Consider the following 23,544-nt stretch of genomic DNA (forward strand, 5'->3'; position numbering starts at 1 on the left):
GATCTATCCATCCATTTATCCATCCTCTCATCTATTCATCCATCCTTCCATTTATCCCTTCATCCTCAGCCAGCACAAATTGTTATCCATCCATCCATTTATTCATCCTCCCATCCATTCATCCTTTTATCCATCCATCCACCCACCCAAAATCCACCCACCCATCCATCTATCCAAAAGCTACTCGTGCACAAACATAGATCAAACACTTTACTGATAACCATAGCAACCAGAATTCTCACTTGTCTTGTTTCTGGTACAGCAGTGCAAGCGCATCCAGCTCCTTGGCAACCAATACGTGATCGCTGCCGTACGCGTTCTCATAGATGTCGAGTGCCTGCCTGTAATACGCCTCGGCGGTGGCGAACTTCCCCCACTGCGCGTGGAGCCCCGCCAGTTGGTGTAGCGATCTCGCCACGACAGGGTGGTCTGGGTCCAGTGCCGTCTCTCTCACCTCCAGAGCTCTCTGTAACGCTGGTAGAGCCTGTGGGTAGAAATAGAGAATATCTAGTAGCAAATAGACTTTATCCTGTAAAAGCTACAATAATTATAATTAATGCCAGGAGGCTCCAACCTCTAGAGCTCTCTGTAATGCCGGTAGAGCCTGGGGATAGAAAGGAAATAGAGAGTACCTGTTGTTACTGCCTTAGGATATTGAAGGAAGGAAAAAAGGAAATGTTTTATTTAACAACGCACTCAACAATATTTATTTACGGTTATATAGCGTCAGACATATGGTTAAGGACCACATAGATATTGAGCTGTAATCCCACATTAGACACATCTTAGATGAAAATGGGTTTCTGCGGCCGCTACAACCATTCCTACTATTAAGAAAGAAAAGGAATGTTTACATGTATTTGATTATACCTTTGCATAATTTGGTGACAAACTAAAGAACTTGCCTGCTTCAACAGTCCCATGTCTTTGAGAAATCGTCCCAGAGTCTCATACAGGTCGGCTATTTTGGGTAACGTGACCAGACCGTCAAACTGACCAACAGCTGTAATGATAATAGTCATAATAATTAATTAATAATGATGATGATGATTATGACAATTATGATGAAAATAATAATAATACCTGATTATTATAATAATTACTGACTAATATTAATTCTAATACAACTTTCATATAAGCCTTCTTTCCAATGGTTAGTTTCCGTGATAAATCAGACCATAGATGTATGCTGCCATGGGCAACCAGGATTTACCACGATGACAAAATACTGAGAACTCCGATATGCTGTCACTTAGCCTCATGTGTGGTGTTTTTGTTACTATATTAATTCCACGTCTTCCATTATATTAAGTGAAGATAACATTTCATAACAACTGAGTACTACTATGGTTAAAATTAACTGATTAATAATATGATCAATTAATTAATTAATAAATATAATAAGTGCCTAATAACAATAATATTATTTTTGAGATTACCACAATTTAAAAAAATAAAAAAATAATAATACATGTAATACTACACACCTTCCTCCATTTTCTTGGTTGCTTTAAAGTACGTCTGCGCCATGGTTGTTTTGTCAGCTCCAAAGAACTGCCAATAACCCAGCAACTCCCAGCTTCTACCTCTGCAAAAAACCCACAGACATTATACATGAGTTATCCAGGGCTTCTAGATTATGGTAGCCCCACTGCCATGGCTAGTGATATTCAATGTTGGGCTAGTAAATAACTACTATTACCATGCCCGACGGCTAGTGAATGTTTTTTTTTAGTCAAAGTCTATTTTGTAAATATGAATATCCTGTCCCCACCCCAACCCCCAATATAAGTGTTTTTAAGCTCTATCTCATATTACATGTAGGTGACATATCTGATTATTACTATTATTTAGTAAAATTGTATTAACTTAAAGAAAAGTAGGGCTAGTGAAGTTTTAATAGTGACTAGTACCTTTTTAAATCACTGATCCCATGGCCAGTGGATTTTATAAAATTTCTAGAAGCCCTGAGTTATTCATAAGAACATGGATTGAAATTAGCAGTCTATTCTAATGATGTGAACTTATACACATTTGGATACCTGATTATGATAAAAGGTTATGGTAATATCAATATTCGAATGATGTGAACTTATAAACATTTGGATACCTGATTATGACAAAAAGGTTATGGTAATATCAATATTCGAATGATGTGAACTTATAAACATTTGGATACCTGATTATGACAAAAAGGTTATGGTAATATCAATATTCGAATGATGTGAACTTATAAACATTTGGATACCTGATTATGACAAAAAGGTTATGGTAATATCAATATTCGAATGATGTGAACTTATAAACATTTGGATACCTGATTATGACAAAAAGGTTATGGTAATATCAATATTCGAATGATGTGAACTTATACACATTTGGATACCTGATTATGACAAAAAGGTTATGGTAATATCATATTCGAATGATGTGAACTTATAAACATTTGGATACCTGATTATGACAAAAAGGTTATGGTAATATCAATATTCGAATGATGTGAACTTATAAACATTTGGATACCTGATTATGACAAAAAGGTTATGGTAATATCAATATTCGAATGATGTGAACTTATAAACATTTGGATACCTGATTATGACAAAAAGGTTATGGTAATATCAATATTCGAATGATGTGAACTTATAAACATTTGGATACCTGATTATGACAAAAAGGTTATGGTAATATCAATATTCGAATGATGTGAACTTATACACATTTGGATACCTGATTATGACAAAAAGGTTATGGTAATATCAATATTCGAATGATGTGAACTTATACACATTTGGATACCTGATTATGACAAAAAGGTTATGGTAATATCAATATTCGAATGATGTGAACTTATACACATTTGGATACCTGATTATGACAAAAAGGTTATGGTAATATCAATATTCGAATGATGTGAACTTATAAACATTTGGATACCTGATTATGACAAAAAGGTTATGGTAATATCAATATTCGAATGATGTGAACTTATAAACATTTGGATACCTGATTATGACAAAAAGGTTATGGTAATATCAATATTCGAATGATGTGAACTTATACACATTTGGATACCTGATTATGACAAAAAGGTTATGGTAATATCAATATTCGAATGATGTGAACTTATAAACATTTGGATACCTGATTATGACAAAAAGGTTATGGTAATATCAATATTCGAATGATGTGAACTTATACACATTTGGATACCTGATTATGACAAAAAGGTTATGGTAATATCAATATTCGAATGATGTGAACTTATACACATTTGGATACCTGATTATGACAAAAAGGTTATGGTAATATCAATATTCGAATGATGTGAAGTTATACACATTTGGATACCTGATTATGACAAAAAGGTTATGGTAATATCAATATTCGAATGATGTGAACTTATACACATTTGGATACCTGATTATGACAAAAAGGTTATGGTAATATCAATATTCGAATGATGTGAACTTATACACATTTGGATACCTGATTATGATAAAAGGTTATGGTGATATCAGAATTCGAATGATGTCACTTTGCATCTTCCTACAATTAAAGTAAACTGGGACACGACACATTCGTTTTCAGAATTCTAGTAAACTTTCAATGCAAAATTGCTATAATTGCATTTTTTATTTTTTTAAGTGAAACTTATAAACATTTGGATAATTTATTACCTCAAAACATTATTATGGTGATATCAATATTCAAATGATGTCATTTTGCATCTTCTTACTATTAAAGTGACCTGATGCTTCCGTTTTCAGAATGTTGGAAAACTTTCAAATGCAAAATTAATATAAATTGCTAACGAAAATGTTTGGAACTTTACTAATGTATTAAACTGTTAAATTGAAAAAAATTGTGTACAAAGCTAAAACTATTATCATGTGGAAATTGTCTGTCATCAACATTAACAAAGGTTTCACTAAGGGTGCCAGGAAATGCAATGTGTTTGAAGGAATATCAAGCATTTTAATATGTATAAAATGACAGCATGTAATTATTGTTTTCTTACCCTTAATTAAATAAAAAGAAACACACCTCTGTTCTCCACCCCTACCTCATTAAAAAGAGCAATCGTGCACTATAACAGTTTGAAGGAAAGACAACTCTTACTTGGCATAGAGCTGCTGAAAGATGCATGGATTGAGAATACAAGAATGAAGAGTTTCTTTGTCCTCCATCTCTTTTAGTAACCATGGTAACTCATCGGTCACACGGTATGTCACAGAGTCCGGCCTAGATGAAAAAATAATAATTTGAATGCCATGATTTTAATTTTCACACCTTTGGCAACATTTTCTAATCTGAACTCAAACAAGTATACAGTTCTGTAATTATGCTTATATTTGTGATCAGCTACCAGCCTCATTGTCATCGTAGCTAAGCCATCAGATGTAAGGCTGGTAGGTACAGGGTTCGCAACCCGGTACCGGCTCCCACCCAGAGCAAGTTTTAACGACTCAGTGGGTAGGTGTGAGGCCACTACACCCTCTTGTCTCTCACTAACCACTGACAATTAACAACTAACTCACGGTCCTTGGCACACATCCCAGATAGCTGAGGTATGTGTCCAGGACAGTGTGCTTGAACCTTAATTGAATATAAACATGGAAATAAGTTGAAATGAAATGTTTGATTAAGAACAACGACTCAGTGGGTAGGTGTAAGACACCATCTTCTCTCTCACTGACCACTAACTAACTCACTGTCCTGAACAGACAGCCCAGTTAGCTGAGGTGTGTACCCAGGACAGCATGCTTGAACCTTAATTGGATATAAGCCCAAAAAATAAGTTGTACTGAACTGTAATCAGCTGGAAAGTGCTGAATCGTCAAACATCCTGATAATTCAATAAAATATGTCTCCCACCCACCTCCACTTCTGCTACCTCTTCAAATATAATTTAATTAGGGAAGTAGTTCTTCGGTGAATACTTCAAGAAACATAACTGGTAAATTAAACTTCCATTCTTATCTAATGAAGGAAGGAAATGTTTTATTTAACGACGCACTCAACACATTTTATTTACAGTTATATGGCATCGGACATATGGTTAAGGACCACACAGATATTGAGAGAGGAAACCCACTGTTGCCACTTAATGGGCTACTCTTTTCGATTAGCAGAAAGGGATCTTTTATATGCACCATCCCACAGACAGGATAGCACATACCACGGCCTTTGATATTTGGTGTACTGGATGGAACGAAAAATAGCACAATGGGCCCATCAATAGGGATCGATCCCAAACCAACCATGCATCAAGCGAGTGCTTTACCACTGGGCTACGTCTTGCCCCTTCTTAGCTGATGATCGACAACTGAAACCATGGAAAGAAGGTTAATGTTTGTTTTGTTTAATGACACAACTAGAGCACATTAATATATTGATTAATGGGCCAACCAATGGGGATCAATCCTAGACCGACTGTACAATCAAGCGAGCACTTTACCACTAGGCTACATGCCGCTCCCATGGAAAGAATAAAGAAGGCAATGAAATGGTAGCAGTTAGTTTTAATTCCTATTATTTGTACACAATTATAAGTGTTTATGAAATACAACGTACCTCAAAAATTGAGAAAAGTGCGCAATCAGTTCCGTCCTTTCCTGATCCAGAGTGTCTTCTTTGCCATAACACCAGTCGAACACAGACTTTTCAGCCTGTTATAATGAAAATTGAAGAAATCTTTGATTCTTTGCTCTCTTAATATTTAACCCATATGTCTCAACTTAAAGTATTCCTCCCTTACCAATAGAGTGGACCGAACATCCCAACAGCCAATGAAATGACAAGAAACTTCTATTGTGTAAGGAGCATCCATTTTATGCCATGTGACTAGTTCTTTAAAGGGACATACTCTAGTTTTTAAACACTTAGGCATATTGTTGACTATTAAAGCCCTTTTTTGATAACTGAAATCATACTTTACTTAGATTTTAATTATCCATTTCCGTACATTCGAAGTGTTTTTGGTCATCCTGGTTCCCTTTTAAAAACCAGAACAGAACTTAACCTCTCTAAACCGGATCCCTCTTAAAACCAGACATTTGTCTTGGATCCAAGGGTGTCCGGTTTACAGGGGTTTCACTGTATTATCACTCCTGAAAATGAACAATTCAAGGGCCCATTTCACTAAACATCGTAAGTTTACGTCTGCTACTAGCAGTTATACCGGTCGTGCGTTTACGTCTGCTACTAGCAGTTATACCGGTCGTGCGTTTACGTCTGCTACTAGCAGTTATACCGGTCGTGCGTTTACGTCTGCTACTAGCAGTTATACCGGTCGTGCGTTTACGTCTGCTACTAGCAGTTATACCGGTCGTGTGTTTACACGTTTGGCATCAATTTCACTGAGAAAATTACATGATTACAGAAGCTAGAGTATTTTAAAGACAAAAAAATAAAAAATAAAAAATCTGTTCTTCTAACTATATTTGTTGTACTATAATAGTAAAAAGAATTGTGGTTTAGTCATAGATTTACATTTACGTGCAAAACTAGGCTTACGATGTTTTGTGAAATTGGGCCCTGGTTATATCTGGAAGACTGTCAAAAATAAGGTGGAAAGCAATTTTAGGCTATTTGCTAAACTGATTGTGAATCTTTGTGGATAAACAATTATAATTTATATTATTACTCCTGAAAGTGAACAATTCTGGTTATATCTGGAAGACTGTAAAAAATAACGTGGAAAGCAATTTTAGGCTATTTGCTAAACTGATTACCAGAAGGCACAGTGTACATTTTAAGCAGCATTTGCTGCCTGCTTCTTCTCAATTTCGAGCCTTGATTTTATTTCTGCCTCCGCCCCCCCCCCCCCAGTGCTGGAGCAAAACTTCAAATTCAGGCAAAAATGATCCAGATATGCAATGCAATGTATTTCCATCATTCAAACCTCAAAATTAGTTGTAATACATGTAAAAATGCGTAGTGATTCATTTGCAACCCTATATACATGTAGCTGTTTGGAAATAAAATATGATTAAAATCTTTTTTCCTGATTCGGGCATTTTCATTTAATTCAGGCAAAAACCAGCCTGTCCCCTTACAAATATATGTATGGGAGTTTTTGATCCTACTGTACCTCAAGTCTTAGATTTAAAAAATTGGAAAAAACGCCAAAGGTATTCAAATTCTATACCTGATAGTGAGCAAATGAGAGTACTCCCGAGTTATACTTGATGATGAGGTGTGAGCAGAGGGCTTCAATGACAGGACACAGCGTCGACCATGTGAGCCCGGGAACAAGGGCGAATAACTCACTCTCCTGCAGACCACACCGACTGGCACAGAGCAGCTTTAAAATCTGTAAAAATAAAAGAATGAAAACAGAAGAAAGAAAAGATAATCTAATTGGATTTAGTGATTTCAGTTTACAGGAATATTACATAATTATGCCTCTGCTGGATTCTTGTAAAAATAAATTAGCCCTGATATGGTTTTAGATTGATTGCATTTCCAGTGTAATCAAACCAGAAATAACATTCAACACATTTATACGGGTAGTTGAACTGTTATGGGTCCTGACTGGGTTATAATTGTATTCTTGTGTTAAGAACACACCAGTCCCTATGTCGGCTCCAAATGTAACAGAAAAATATCAACCTCCACTGAGGGGATTCAAACCACAGACTCTCAGTACGAGAGTCCAGCACTCTACCAACTGAACTAATAGGGAAATTCCACTAGCTACTGCCAATACTACTACATGTATATGTGGCCTGACACCTACCCATTGAGCCTGGCTGTGCACTCACTCTGGGTTGAAGCAAGTACTGGTATGAAAAATCCCCCATTATAAAAAAAATAAACTTACTGTTTTGAATAATCCTGCATTGTCTGTCTCTTCGTATTCCACCTTGAGGTAGTCTAAGATAGTCGTGTACAATTCCTCTACGTCAGACGAGGACAGAAGTTCATCAAGGTCTCGACTAATTTTATCTTCATCTTGGAAAAAACTAAAAACAAAAACAAATATTTCAAGGTTCTAACTTGACAACAGTACCAACAACAATTATCATATCTGCGAGCACTCTACCGACTAAGCTAAATCAGACATTGCGCCATGTTAATAATAACATGTAAACTTGTCTTTGTGAACAAGGAAGGAAGGAAATTGTTTATTTAATGATGCACTCAACACATTTTATTTAGTTATATGGTTAAGGACCATATAGATATTGAGGGAGGAAACCCGCTGTCGCCATTTCATGGGCTACTCTTTTCGATTAGCAGCTAGGGATCTTTTATATGCACCATCCCATAGACAGGATAACACATACCACAGCCTTTGATGTACCAGTCATGGTGCACTGACTGGAGTGAGAAATAGCCCAATGGGCCCACTGACAGGGATCGATCCCAAACCGACTGCGCATCAAGCGGGCACTTTACCACTGTTATCTTTGTGAATACAGATATTGGGGGACCGTTTTTTATTCACTCTCTGTGGCTAATACATATCAATAAGGAAGGAAATGTTTTATTTAACGACGCACTCAACACATTTTATTTACAGTTATATGGCGTCGGACATATGGTTAAGGACCACACAGATACTGAGAGAGGAAACCTGCTGTCGCCAGTTCATGAGCTACTCTTTTCGATTAGCAGCTAGGGATCTTTTATATGCACCATCCCACAAACAGGATAACACATACCACGGCCTTTGATAAATACATATTAAACCTTATTACAACCGACCTGGCTACGTAATGAGACAGCACCATGACGTAGAGTGGACAGCAGGTGGCACTGTTGCGGCAGTGAGTGAGTATTTTTGATTCGTTGTCGGGGCTGATTGTCGCGTCCAGTGTGGCCAGTTCGGCGTGAAGTAATTCCTTCACGTTCTTGTTACTCAGAGCTTCCAGGTTCAGGGTGGGCCACGACCTGAAAACAACCCCAAGTTTTAACACAGATTATACTAAGTACATTTGTGTCAAAATGGAACAGATGAAAGAAAGAAATGTTTTATTTAAGACACACTCAACACATTTCATTTTCTTTCAGTTATATGGCATCAGACATATGGTTAAGGACCACACAGATATTGAGAGAAGGAAGGAAATGGTTTATTTAACGATGCACTCAACACATTTCATTTTCAGTTATATGGCATCAGACATATGGTCACGGACCAACACATATATTGATAGAGGAAAGCCGCTTTCGCCACGTCATGGGCTACTCTTTTCGATTAGCAGTAAGAGATCTTTTATATGCACCATCCCACAGACAGGGTAGTACATACCACAGTCGTGGTGCACTGACTGGAACAAGAAATAGCCCAATGGGCCCACCAACGGGGATCGATCCCAGACCGAGCTTTACCACTGGGTTACGTCCCGCCTCTTGGAACAGATGAATTTGCATGTAAAGTCAATAATGAACAAGCATTCTGAGCAATACCTACCGGGCCCAACCAGCTTTCGTATCTCCTAAATTCAAGGGCCAAAGCAAATACTATGGGACAATATTTTTGAAGCCATCTTAGCCCAAGAAATCGTAAAATGATCATAAGCTATGACGTCACTATGGCGTGTGCTGTAGTGACATCACAACCTACGATAGTTTTACGATTTCGTAGCGCTAAGATGGCTTTGAAAACAGGGGCCCTGGTCAGTTGATTATTCCCAGTCTGTGGCTAAATAGCATGCAGTCTACTCGTTAATTCATAAAGTAATCCACCCACAAACAGGTTCATGCAGAACTAAAATCACTGGCAACCCAACACAACTTGATCCCAGAAATGATCATGTAACTCATATAGAAATAAATTAAAAACAATGAAAACACATCACTAACCTCCACGATTGAGAGATGTGATAAAAACACAACAGTAACCTCCACGATTGACAGGTGTGATAAAAACACAACACTAACCTCCACAACTGACAGGTGTAATAAAAACACAACACTAACCTCCACGAATGACAGGTGTAATAAAAACACAACACTAACTTCCACGAATGACAGGTGTGATAAAAACACAACACTAACCTCCACGAATGACAGGTGTGATAAAAACACAACACTAACCTCCACGAATGACAGGTGTGATAAAAACACAACACTAACCTCCACGAATGACAGGTGTGATAAAAACACAACACTAACCTCCACGAATGACAGGTGTGATAAAAACACAACACTAACCTCCACAAATGACAGGTGTGATAAAAACACAACACTAACCTCCACGAATGACAGGTGTGATAAAAAGACAACACTAACCTCCACGATTGACAGGTGTAATAAAAAGACAACACTAACCTCCACGAATGACAGGTGTGATAAAACACAACACTCGGGAGACACACCCATAATCGCACCCATGAAGTGGGTAAAACTCTGTATGTAACAGAAAAATATCAACCTCCACTGAGGGGATCCAAACCACGGACTCTCAGTCCAGTGCTCTACCAACTAAGCTAATAGGGAAATTCCCACTAGCTACTGCCAGTAGGAGCACTTTATACCAACACTACCACATGTGTATGTGGCCTTACACCTACCCACTGAGACTAGCAGGGCACTCACTCTGGGATGGAGCTGGTACTGGCATGAAAAACCCACCATTATAAAAAAACTCAACTTACCTCCATGATTGACAGGTGTCGTCGTGACATGACACGATGACTCGACAGTCGACAGGTAAAGGGTCCAACAGAAACTTCAGATGGACTTCAGCTTGCTGAGAGAAAAAAATATATATATATTTTATGTTCTCTTTATTGTGTCATGATATATATAAGCTTTTAAAAAATACATACCTTTATTAATTCAATAAAAGCAATTACATCATATGAATATAAATTAAAAATGCCCGAAATATAAAAAAGTGGATTATAATTTCCTGGAATTCAAAGGAGAAAGGAAAGGGGACAGTGGGATAAAACAAACAAACAAACAAACAAATAAACAAAAACAATGAGCTAAGATGTCTCTAAACAGACATTCCTTTCCTATAGGTAGCACTAAACCAAATAATTTCCGGCTGGGTCAAAGTTTGAGGTGCAGCAAACTTTTGATAGAGAAGTTAACACCACAAGTCCTGTGATTGGTTATAAATGTAAGTGTGCTGGATGTCAAAAACATCTGGGCTAAAATTATATGCAATTTTATTTCATCTAGTACTACTGTGTCAAGTAGCCATGTGCTTGAAACATGTATCCGGTGCCTGTAAAAAAAACCAGTACTCAAATTTTGTGCGAAACTAGGGGTGTTGCAAAAACGTCTGGTTATACCGAAAATGAGCCATGAAAGGTACCATTTTCTGCAGTTAATACTTTGAGGTAGGGGTTGTAGTACTGATAATTTTGGGTCATAGTTTGGTTGATATATTGCATATAGTGTTTTTAAGCACAAACATTAACATGGTCGCCTATGGGGTTTTATTTTGTATAGTACAACCTTTACAAGCATGTCAAAATGACCACACTTACTGGCATTCTGTCAATGGAGTCAAGAACGAGAATGGAGCCACCTGGTGTTTTCGCCGACACTTTCTCCAGCCATCTTGGAAACTCTTCCTGCAGACGAACAGAGTCACAGGTCAAGGCCGGCGGAGAACTCACATGTTGCATCAGCTACAGGGAAAGAAGGAAATGTTTTATTTAATAACGCACTCAACACATTCTATTTATGGTGACGGACATATGGTTAAGGACTACACAGATATTGAGAGAGGAAACCCGCTATCGCCACTTCATGGGCTACTCTTTTTGATTAGCAGCAAGGGTTCTTTTATATATGCACCATCCCACAGACAGGGTAGTACATACTACAACCTTTGATATACCAGTTGTGGTGCACTGGATGGAACGAGAAATAACCTAATGGGCCCACTGACGGGGATCGATCCCAGACCAACCTCGCATCAAGCGAACACTTTACCACTGGGCTATGTCTCACCCCAGCTACTGGGAAAAATAAAACAGAAATTAATTTAATATATTCATTATATTTATTTTAGCAATAAATCAAATTAAGGTTAAAGCATGCTGTCCTGGACACACACCTCAGCTATCTGGGCTGTCTGTCCAGTACAGTGGGGTAGTTGTTAGTTGCTAGTGAATAGCGAGAGAGAAATTGGTGTCAGGGCCGTAGCTTGGATTTTTTTTTTGGGAGTGGGGCAGCAGATGAATTCTTGGAATGACAAGCATGGAAAGTGCAAGACACTAGGGTGTCCGGAGGCATGCCACCTGGAAATTTTGAAATCTAGAGGCTGTGTAATACCATTCTGCACCCATTACATACTTAAAACGTCAAAAAAATAATAACGGGTAAGTTTCAACTATTTTTACCAGATTGTTTTTGGTGAACTATTTGACTGGTCTGAAATATAGTCATTTCATTTAATGTGATGTACATAAACCAGTCTAGCAAATATTTTTCTACTCGGTCTGGTTGAACTCTTGCTTAATACTGAAAAATGTGAATGGATAGTTTCTACCTGAGCGGTGAGTCTTCGAATCATGACGATTGGGTCAGCACTGATGGACGACTCCGACCCTACAAAGTGATACAGAACCAATGTGCTAGGGCATCTCTCCTGTTGGAGGTGAATCCTGCAACACAAAAAAACACAAAATAATTTAATACAGTCAAATTGAGTAAACAAAGAAAAGGAATAGTTGTTTAATGATTAATGATGCACCAGCATATTTTAAACTATTGTTGATTGGTACCTAACAATAATAGTTATTGTGACGAGAGAGAGAGAGAGAGAGAGAGAGAGAGAGAGAGAGAGAGAGAGAGAGAGAGAGAGAGAGAGAGAGAGAGAGAGAGAGAGAGAGAGAGACAGACAGACAGACAGACAGAGAAAGACAGAGAGAGAGAGAGAGAAAGACACAGAGAGACACAGAGAAAAACAGAGAAAGAGAGACAGAGACAAAGAGAGAGGGAGAGGGAGAGAGACAGAGAGAAAGACACACAGAGAGACAGAGAGAGAGAGAGAGAGAGAGAGAGAGAGAGAGAGAGAGAGAGAGAGAGAGAGAGAGAGAGAGAGAGAGAGAGAGAGAGACAGAGAGACAGAGAGACAGACGGACGGACGGACGGACAGACAGACAGACAGACAGAGCGAGAGAGCTCGAGAGAGAGACAAAGATAGAGAGAGAAAGACAGACAAAGAGAGAGAGACAAAGATAGAGAGAGAAAGACAGACAGAGACAAAGTTTGCAACTTGAAAAATAATGTTACCATTTCGACAGTAACAGAGATCTTCCTGACCCAGAACAACCGTTCACCAAGACAGGCGGGAGCGGACCGGCCGCAGACACGTGGGCATTCAGACGCTCATAATACTGAAAAGAAAACGAATGATTCTTTAACAACCAGGATTCCGTATTCAGATAATTAATCATATTTACTGAATCTGTTACAAAGGTTTACTCTTCACATGATTTCTGCAACTAAATAAATATCATTAAATTTTAAGTATTTTTATTCATATTTTTTAAGTAAAAAAAGAAAACAAAAGAAATTTTCTTTAATCAACATGATTTCTGTTTTTAGCTGGGGGGGGTTGTGGGTTTTTTTTGGGGTGGGGGGTCTTTTAATGTTGAAACTTTTTCAATTTTTTAAAACTTTAGTATAGTGTTTGAGGTTCCCCCACTTTTATTTTATGTTCCAGTGTTAAAAAACCCAAAACAAATGCAAGCCCAGCTCATAAAATGTTCGTCGATAGCCTGATTTTCACTCAATAGCAAATTTCAGGACATACTGAGGCCTGCACACTTACCCTCTCGAAAGCCAGTTCACAACTTGAATGAATGGCGTAATTCAGTCGCTCCATCTGTTCATAGTCACAGTGGATATCCCACAATGCACCACAACACAGCTGCTCAGGACTGTCTCCAAGTTGAAGGTCGTCACCAGGATTCTTATCCTTTGTTTCAATACCAAGCTCCTAAAATAAAACAAAAATGGAGAGAAAACAACGACACAATATAGTACCAGCGCTTCTAGAATTTTTATAAATCTATTAGCATAGGATCAGTGGTTTAAAAAATTTACTAGACATGATTAAAAATTCACTAGTCCTACTTTACTTTAAGTTAATACAATTTAGTAAATTACAGAACTAAAGTCACCTCCATCGGTAATATGATGTCATTACTAAATCTTATGAAAACATTACCCTAAGGTATACAGGTCTTGTTGGCTTGTAAACAAATGACCCATCAACTGTAACACCTTATTACCTAGAGACCTTACAAATTTGCATATATGCCTTTAAATTTGCATACCATTATAACACAGGTTAATACACTAAATTATCAAATGGGTTTATAGCATGGATATCATGGGTAAGTTACAGAATAAAATGTTTCCTATGGTCAATAATGTCCTATAATGTAATCTGAACTAGTGTCAGGTTACCAACTACAAGGTGGTAGGAAATGTTGCATGTAGCTACAAGGTGGTAGGAATGTTGCATGTAGCTACAAGGTGGTAGAAATGTTGCATGTAGCTACAAGGTGGTAGGAAATGTTGCATGTAGCTACAAGGTGGTAGGAAATGTTGCATGTAGCTACAAGGTGGTAGGAATGTTGCATGTAGCTACAAGGTGGTAGGAATGTTGCATGTAGCTACAAGGTGGTAGGAAATGTTGCATGTAGCTACAAGGTGGTAGGAATGTTGCATGTAGCTACAAGGTGGTAGGAATGTTGCATGTAGCTACAAGGTGGTAGGAATGTTGCATGTAGCTACAAGGTGGTAGGAAATGTTGCATGTAGCTACAAGGTGGTAGGAATGTTGCATGTAGCTACAAGGTGGTAGGAATGTTGCATGTAGCTACAAGGTGGTAGGAATATTGCATGTAGCTACAAGGTGGTAGGAATATTGCATGTAGCTACAAGCTACAAGGTGGTAGGAATGTTGCATGTAGCTACAAGGTGGTAGGAAATGTTGCATGTAGCTACAAGGTGGTAGGAAATGTTGCATGTAGCTACAAGGTGGTAGGAAAATGTTGCATGTAGCTACTACAAGGTGGTAGGAATGTTGCAAAGGTGGTTGCATGCATGTAGCTACAAGGTGGTAGGAAATGTTGGAATGTTGCATGTAGCTACAAGGTGGTAGGAAATGTTGCATGTAGCTACAAGGTGGTAGGAATGTTGCATGTAGCTACAAGGTGGTGTTGCATGTAGCTACAAGGTGGTAGGAAATGTTGCATGTAGCTACAAGGTGGTAGGAAATGTTGCATGTAGCTACAAGGTGGTAGGAATGTTGCATGTAGCTACAAGGTGGTAGGAAATGTTGCATGTAGCTACAAGGTGGTAGGAATGTTGCATGTAGCTACAAGGTGGTAGGAATGTTGCATGTAGCTACAAGGTGGTAGGAATGTTGCATGTAGCTACAAGGTGGTAGGAAATGTTGCATGTAGCTACAAGGTGGTAGGAATGTTGCATGTAGCTACAAGGTGGTAGAAATGTTGCATGTAGCTACAAGGTGGTAGGAAATGTTGCATGTAGCTACAAGGTGATAGTGTTTATGTCCATGGTGTATGTGTTGATTGAAATGTTACACGTAAAAGTTTGGAAAATCTTCTCTCACCATTTTGAGTCTGGATTCCACCTCGGTAAAAACACGTTGTGCTCTATCACTGGGACTGCCGCATTCCGAGACGATTTTCACCACGTTGTTCTCCCGCAGCTTACACTTCAGTTCCTTAGCATCAGGATTATGTCTATGTGTGGGAAAAAATTTAGTTTTAAATTATACATGCGCAAGCCAAATGAAGGAGTGAAAATGTGCATGCAATATTGACAATCAGATGAAATATTGTGATCGATGATCAGTTTTCACATACCAATCAGTGATCGATCAATGATCGATTAAAATTGAAGCTATCAGACTTATGGCTGGTAGATACTGGGTTTGAATCCCACCTGAGGCAACTGGGGATTTTTCAATCCAATACCAGCTCAATTAGTGATATGATGGAATCAATGGGGAGGTGTAAAGCCACATACAGCGAGTTTCACGGGTGTCATTTTGGATGTGTCTCCTAAGTGTATGACCCCACATGGGGGGGATGGTTACCCAGCATGCACTGCAGGTTTCGTGTACCCCAGGCTCAGGTGATACCGAAATAGCTCAACTGACAGCAAGCATGTAGCATGGCCCTGTCAAGTAGTCCCATACCGAAATGGAAATACAGCAGCTTCACCATTCATCTCATCATCATAAATATATATATTTACAATGTCTCCCTCCCCAATGTCTGTGTTAAAATGTTTCAGGCACTTTTTTTTTTTTTTTTGGAAGAGGAGGGCAGGTTATAAAAAAAAAATATATATATATATTGATTTAAATCTACATTGTCTTATGGGATTCTAAATCTGCTGGATAAAATAATTTAAATATATTTCAAATACTATTTCATTTCCTCGTGTATCATTTCATTTCAACTTATTTTTGGTGCTTATATCCAATTAAGGTTCAAGCACGCTGCCCTGAGCACAACCCTCAGCTATATGGGCTGTCTGTCCAGGATAGTGGGTTAGTTGTTAATTGTTAGCGGTTAGTGAGAAAGAAGAGGGTGTAGTGGCCGTACACCTACCCACTGAGTCGTTAAAACTTGCTCTGGGTGGGAGCTGGTACCAGCCTTATTTCTGATGGCTTAATCACAACACCACCGAGGCTGGGCATACATACATACATTGCTTTTATGGTAAGTTCAAAATGCTTCTTTTTTTTAAAATTATTTTTATTTTGTATTGACAGAAAGACTATGACAATGCAGCCAAGTTGTACAAGAGATTGACGGAGATTAAGGAGAGTGAGGTGCACTACACTGGGAACGTTATTTCTAGTCGCAGTTCCAGCGGGGACACCAACTCAACCATCAAGAATATTGAATACACTATGTTCATTAATGTAACAGACAACTGACCTCCACGGGAGATTCGAACCAGTGACATTCTGTGTGGCTATCATGTATGGTTGTTGTTCAGATACCTTAATGTTGCAGCTTTTATAATACTCCTAGCAGTATGTATCATTATAGCATCAACACTCACAGGACTTGAAGGGAGGTAACTCTCTACCTTTTGTTTGTACTGTCTGTAAAGCAACAGATCATGGGTCTTGAACCCGGCAAGTCTAGATGGCCACAGTTAACCTCGTAACTTGTAAATCTGAAATAAATTGAAAAACCCCCAGTAATGTTTGGTTAATGAAGGAAAAGTTTTATTTTAACAACAAACTCAACACTTTTTATTTATGTCAGACATATGGTTAAGGACCACACAGATATTGAAAGAGGAAACCCGCTGTCGCCACTTCATGGACTACGCTTTTCGATTAACAGCAATGAATGTGTTATATGCACCATCCCACGGACAGGATAGTACATATCACTGCCTTTGTTACACCAGTTGTAAAGTACTGGCTGGAACGGGAAATAGCCCAATGGGTCCACCGACGGGGATTATTCCTAGACCGACTGCACATAAAGCGAACGCTTTACCACTGGGCTACGTCCCGCCCCCTGTTTGGACAATGACTCCCCAGCATTGGGTTCAAACCACAAAATAATTATGAATCTTGAAACGGTGTTAGACATTCATGAGTCTGAATATCAAGGCAAAAACATGCTGAATTTTCTGTAGGGACTGAGGACAATATTTCAAAATCTTGGATAATCGAAACTTGGTTTACAAGATTCTTACCCAGGTAACTGCTTGTTCGGTTGTATAAATTATTTTGCGTAACTGATGAGTAAAGTCAGTTAAAAAATGTTGTGTACTTTCTCAAAAGTAGTCTAACCCTAGGGGCCTAGTTTGGGATTTTCAGGTGTAATTTCTCAAAGGTAACCCAGGGGCCTAGCTTGGGATTCTCAGGTGGTACGTAGACATTTTTGGCAATGGAATGAAATGCTTTTGGTTGTGCCCAACTCCCCCTCCCCCCACTACCCACACACACACACACACAATTTGTAATCTCAGGTGGTATGCAGCTGCGTACCTGCATATATAGAAGCTAGGCCCCTGTAACCATCCCACAGAAAACCCATCATATTTGATAGTGTGCCAATCCTAGTGTGGTGCACTGTAACTGGAAAAAAACACACAGGTGACCACGTGTGAAGACTCTCGTGAGGTTAGTTAAGGACAGACGTAGATTAGATATCTTGTAACACACACAGTAATACTTCTTCTGGCAGTACTAAACCAAATAATTTCCGGCTGGGTTACCTAATTGTAACACATTAAATTTTTGCACTACGATTCTGTACCACACTGACATACATAATGTAAAATAAAAGGAAAGATTTGCAATAAGATAGTATATTTCCATTTGAGTAATGATGTTGCTATGCATTGAGTTTCTATGGGGGAGTTAGTGGAGGAGGTGGGGCTGTGGGTCCATGACCTACCCCCCCCCACATGTTCCCAAGTTAATTTTCTGAGAAGGCTGGAAATTCTATATTTGAACACCTGAAATTCAAATGTTTCTCAGGGAAGCATGCCCCCAAACTGCGAAATATCACGTTTTAGCCTTCAATTTCAATTTCCATCATTCATGCCATAGCCCCACCCCACTTTTCAAATACACTCCATGGGCCCTGGTCCAAAAATAAGTCAATGCCTTTCTCAACGTGCACAGTGAGTTACTTCCCTCTATACTTAGCAAATTTAAAATGGTGGGGATATTTGTCAAGGTTGTCGTTGAAGATTTATTTTGTTAATGATTCAATCAAGATTTTGTGAGTAAGGTAGGTTATACATCTTTGGTTTGTGTGTCCTTTTGTTGCACTATTTCAGTTGAGAAATGGTTGAAACATGATGCCACTAGTATACAGGCTATATATACATCATGTAACAAGATCCGGACATAGTAAGGACCACACTTTCTACGTCCCTCTGGACTAGTTTAGAACATTCTTGGAATACATGGAAATTTGTAACACATGAACAAAATTTTGATAATGCTTGTTTGCAACTTTTGATCCATGTTACAAGTGATTGGTTGTCTGTGTGAATTTAAATTAAATTTTGCATTAATTATTCATTCATTCATTTAAATTTGTGTAACCGACACATAAACAGAACAGAAGTACACGTGAAATATTGTGACAGCCTTTTACATATAAGTCATGGGCAATGGTTGGAATAGGAAAAACCCAATGGGTCGGCCAAACACTCGTGATCTACCACTGATATATAGAGGATATTTTACATTTTTTGTCAAATATGATTTATATCTCATTGAGTGAAGTTTGCAATTATATCTCACGAGTCGCGCTTGCATGAAGAGTGTGATATGATTGCAAACTTCACAAGATGAGATATAAATCATATTTGACAAAAAACATGAGATATTCTATTTATTATATAACTTTTAGGAATTTACCGTTATTTTTAAAATACCAGCAGAAAAATAGTTGTGGCTTTCTTACAGTGAAGATAACACTTTCTACAGTGACGATAACACATTTTAGAATGAAATAGTGAAATTTTCACTCTAAAATGTGTGATCATCACTGAGTGACTGATAACTCTTTTATTTCACTGATATTTTAAGATATTTCACTAAATGTTATATAATAAACATGTATACTGAAGGTCACCTGTGAAGAGTATCTCCTAAAAACACGGCCAAAAAGGAGGCTATTTCTATCTGCTGTTTCCTCATCCTTTTCTCTCTTTCAATGGCCTAAAATTGTACACAATAGATTAAGTCAAAACCAGTGACATGCAGATGGTATAATATCCGCCCGGTCCCCCCTTTATTATTTTTAGTTAGGGTTAGGGGTTAGGGGTTCGGGTTAGGATTAGGGTTAGCATTAGGGTTAGGGGTTAGGGGTATGGGTATGGGTTAGGGTATGGGTTAGGGTTAGGGTTGGGGGAGGGGGGGGGAACCGGGCAGATATTTTTCCATCATGTAATATTCACAACTAAGTTGTGCTTAAAAGAAATTAAAATAAATTCAATTCAATTAAATTCAATAAATAAATAAAAAATTAACATGAATGTTTAATGTTGAAAATACATGGATGTAATTAAAGCCTAAGTTTTATTGAAGTAGGACTAATAGTTTGTGAGAACTAGATCTACAAGCGAAAACGTAACAGCTACATGTACATAACACATATTTATGTCCACCCACTTGAGGACAAAAATGTACCTTTTCTTGTCCTAATCTTGCTTTTGTCCCACCCCCACCCACCCAATAGAGACAATGGCACCCCCAATAGAGATTGCACACACAGCCCCACACACACCAACCCCAACTCCAATTATCATTCCTATGGGCCTGTATAAGGAATTGAAACAGACAAAGTATCTGGTCAAATCCAGTGACATCAGACAATGGTACATAATGTAATAGAAATCCCATTATAATATACCATTGTGATTCAAACCAAGATATTTTGAACCATGTAGAAAATAGAATTTCTTACTTGCTGCGAGAGAACCTGCGAGTCATCATATGGCAGATACACAATGACGAAACTCCGACCTCTAGACTCACACAGTTTCTTCAAGTCAGGCAAATACTCCTTTAAAAAACACATAAATAATAACAAGCATTTTGAGAGTTATGCAAGACATATCCATTCCCATGACATCAGCCCATGTGGAATAAATCTGTTTTGCATGGGCTATGACATCATTGCATTTAACATGGCGAGTATTACTTCATTGGTTATATATGACATCATATTAATGCGAGTTGGTTAGCTTTAGATTGATATTTCGTTATTAAAACCTTCATTATAAAAGCTGTCTTGTTAATTTGTAGTATTAAATTACATTACATTTAACACATGAAATAGACACGACAAATATGACAGTGTAGTTTATTTATGATAAAATGGTCAAATAAAGAAGTTATTTTTTCAGCCACCTTTGTTTGTTTGTGTAAAATAACGGTTTATTTATCGAATGGATGGGAGAAAAAGACTCCCATCATATGCAGTCATGTGGGATAGAAAAGTACACCCTTGGTGGTGGAAATTTCGACCATGGAACTCTGCAAGCATCGTCCCGGGTCAAAATTTCCACCACCTCATGTGTACTTTTTCTATCCCACATGATCACATATGATGGGTGTCTATTAGTGTTGGGAATCAGTTGGAATCTTATCATCACTCATCATTTAGAACCAGTTCGCTGGTTTGCACCAACCGATCAACTTTTGGTTCTACAAATGGTTAGAATTATACAACATAAGAAGGATGTAAATTATTACAACAATGCACCTATTGTCAGAGCTTCTAGATTATGGTAGCCCACTCTCATGGCTAGTGCTATTCAATGCTGGGCTAGTAAATAATTACTATTGCCATGCCTGATGGCTAGTGAAAAAAAAAGGAGATCAAATGTTGCAGTTAAGTCTATTTTGTAAATATGAGTATCCTGACCCACTCCAACCCACGATGTTAGTGTTATTAAGCTCTATCTCCCTCTTTAGGTGAGAAATCTGATTATTACTATAATTTAATAAAATTGTATTAACTTAAAGTAAAATAGGGCTAATGAATTTTAAATCGTGGCTAGTAAATTTTTATAATCACTGATCCCATGGCTAGTGGATTTTATAAAAATTCTAGAATCCCTGCTATTGCTGTTAACTGAGATAGACCCTACATCTTCGCTTATTTGACCCTTTACACGTATTCAATATACATATAAGAACAAACACAAACCCCAGCAAATGTATAGCAATTCCATCACCTAAACTGAAGGAGCAATAGATTATAGATTTTTATAATGGATATTACATCGTTGGTTCATAAATGAACAATTTTCGATAACTGATTATTGTAGTTTTTGGCAGAACTCACCTTTGTTAAAATGTCATGTAGTTTGGTTAGGAAGAGTAGTGGGACTTGGCAGAACTCACCTTTTTTAAAATGTCATGTAGTTTGGTTAGGAAGAGTAGCAGGACTTGGTGGAACTCACCTTTGTTAAAATGTCATGTAGTTTGGTTAGGAAGAGTAGTGGGACTTGGCAGAACTCACCTTTTTTAAAATGTCATGTAGTTTGGTTAGGAAGAGTAGCAGGACTTGGTGGAACTCACCTTTGTTAAAATGTCATGTAGTTTGGTTAGGAAGAGTAGTGGGACTTGGCAGAACTCACCTTTTTTAAAATGTCATGTAGTTTGGTTAGGAAGAGTAGCAGGACTTGGTGGAACTCACCTTTGTTAAAATGTCATGTAGTTTGGTTAGGAAGAGTAGTGGGACTTGGTGGAACTCACCTTTGTTAAAATGTCATATAGTTTGGTTAGGAAGAGTAGCGGAACTTGGCAGAACTCACCTTTGTTAAAATGTCATGTAGTTTGGTTAGGAAGAGTAGTGGGACTTGGCAGAACTCACCTTTTTTAAAATGTCATGTAGTTTGGTTAGGAAGAGTAGCAGGACTTGGTGGAACTCACCTTTGTTAAAATATCATGTAGTTTGGTTAGGAAGAGTAGTGGGACTTGGCAGAACTCACCTTTTTTAAAATGTCATGTAGTTTGGTTAGGAAGAGTAGCAGGACTTGATGGAACTCACCTTTGTTAAAATGTCATGTAGTTTGGTTAGGAAGAGTAGCGGGACTTGGCAGAACTCACCTTTTTTAAAATGTCATGTAGTTTGGTTAGGAAGAGTAGCAGGACTTGGTGGAACTCACCTTTGTTAAAATGTCATGTAGTTTGGTTAGGAAGAGTAGCAGGACTTGGTGGAACTCACCTTTGTTAAAATGTCATGTAGTTTGGTTAGGAAGAGTAGTGGGACTTGGTGGAACTCACCTTTGTTAAAATGTCATATAGTTTGGTTAGGAAGAGTAGCGGAACTTGGTGGAACTCACCTTTGTTAAAATGTCATGTAGTTTAGTTAGGAAGAGTAGTGGGACTTGGTGGAACTCACCTTTGTTAAAATGTCATGTAGTTTGGTTAGGAAGAGTAGCGGAACTTGGTGGAACTCACCTTTGTTAAAATGTCATGTAGTTTGGTTAGGTCTCACTACACAGATGATTTCCGGGTGAGAATTCATTGATGACGGTCCACTATAGTTCCTAATTGTGACATGTTATGGTTCACATATTCACTTTTAGGAAATGGTGAAGAATTAAAACAATATGCATGTTTAATGGTAAGCCTTCTGGCTGTATTTTGCCCATGTTATTTTGTAATATTGTGCATCGACCTTTTGGGACATGGGTATACAGCGCAAGTGACAGCCGGAGTGAATCGGTTAATGAACCACCTGTTCGGACCGGTACTACAGCCAGATGCGGTCATATAGCAAAAAACTGAGACGGAAATGTTCTCAATTTTGGAGTGAAAATAAATGCTTATATAATGTATGTTCGCAATGGTGTATGTTGTTAGTGCCAATGAGAACCCGTTCTATTTGCAATCTTCGCTTGAAGTTTGGCAGTTTAACATGGGTTTCAATGGCAGATGACATCTGTGTAGTGAGACCATAGGAAGAGTAGCTGGACTTGACTGAAATCACCTTTGTTAAAATGTCTACTTCAGCTGTTATGGCGGGTGTAGCCATCACATAAAGTTGAACCACCTGACTGATGGTGTGGTTAG

General features: G+C 38.1%; 1 protein-coding gene across 1 annotated transcript in view; it reads right to left on the reverse strand.

The window, feature by feature from the left end:
• LOC121387533 (nephrocystin-3-like) overlaps window positions 1–23,544 on the reverse strand; it is a 40,947-nt gene that overhangs the window by 11,460 nt on the left and 5,943 nt on the right. Inside the window, exons 6-22 of the mRNA XM_041518686.1 lie at window positions 20,423–20,521; window positions 19,589–19,674; window positions 17,064–17,153; window positions 15,568–15,700; window positions 13,754–13,921; window positions 13,213–13,316; window positions 12,467–12,581; window positions 11,457–11,600; window positions 10,611–10,705; window positions 8,716–8,901; window positions 7,829–7,970; window positions 7,154–7,318; window positions 5,578–5,672; window positions 4,123–4,245; window positions 1,488–1,588; window positions 906–1,003; window positions 243–484 (exon numbers count right to left, since the gene is read on the reverse strand). Of these exons, the coding sequence (XP_041374620.1) occupies window positions 243–484; window positions 906–1,003; window positions 1,488–1,588; window positions 4,123–4,245; window positions 5,578–5,672; window positions 7,154–7,318; window positions 7,829–7,970; window positions 8,716–8,901; window positions 10,611–10,705; window positions 11,457–11,600; window positions 12,467–12,581; window positions 13,213–13,316; window positions 13,754–13,921; window positions 15,568–15,700; window positions 17,064–17,153; window positions 19,589–19,674; window positions 20,423–20,521 (2,186 nt within the window). The remainder of the gene's footprint in view (window positions 1–242; window positions 485–905; window positions 1,004–1,487; window positions 1,589–4,122; window positions 4,246–5,577; window positions 5,673–7,153; window positions 7,319–7,828; window positions 7,971–8,715; window positions 8,902–10,610; window positions 10,706–11,456; window positions 11,601–12,466; window positions 12,582–13,212; window positions 13,317–13,753; window positions 13,922–15,567; window positions 15,701–17,063; window positions 17,154–19,588; window positions 19,675–20,422; window positions 20,522–23,544) is intronic.

The sequence above is a fragment of the Gigantopelta aegis genome, chromosome 13 (assembly GCF_016097555.1).
Source record: "Gigantopelta aegis isolate Gae_Host chromosome 13, Gae_host_genome, whole genome shotgun sequence".
Lineage (NCBI taxonomy): Eukaryota > Metazoa > Mollusca > Gastropoda > Neomphalida > Peltospiridae > Gigantopelta > Gigantopelta aegis.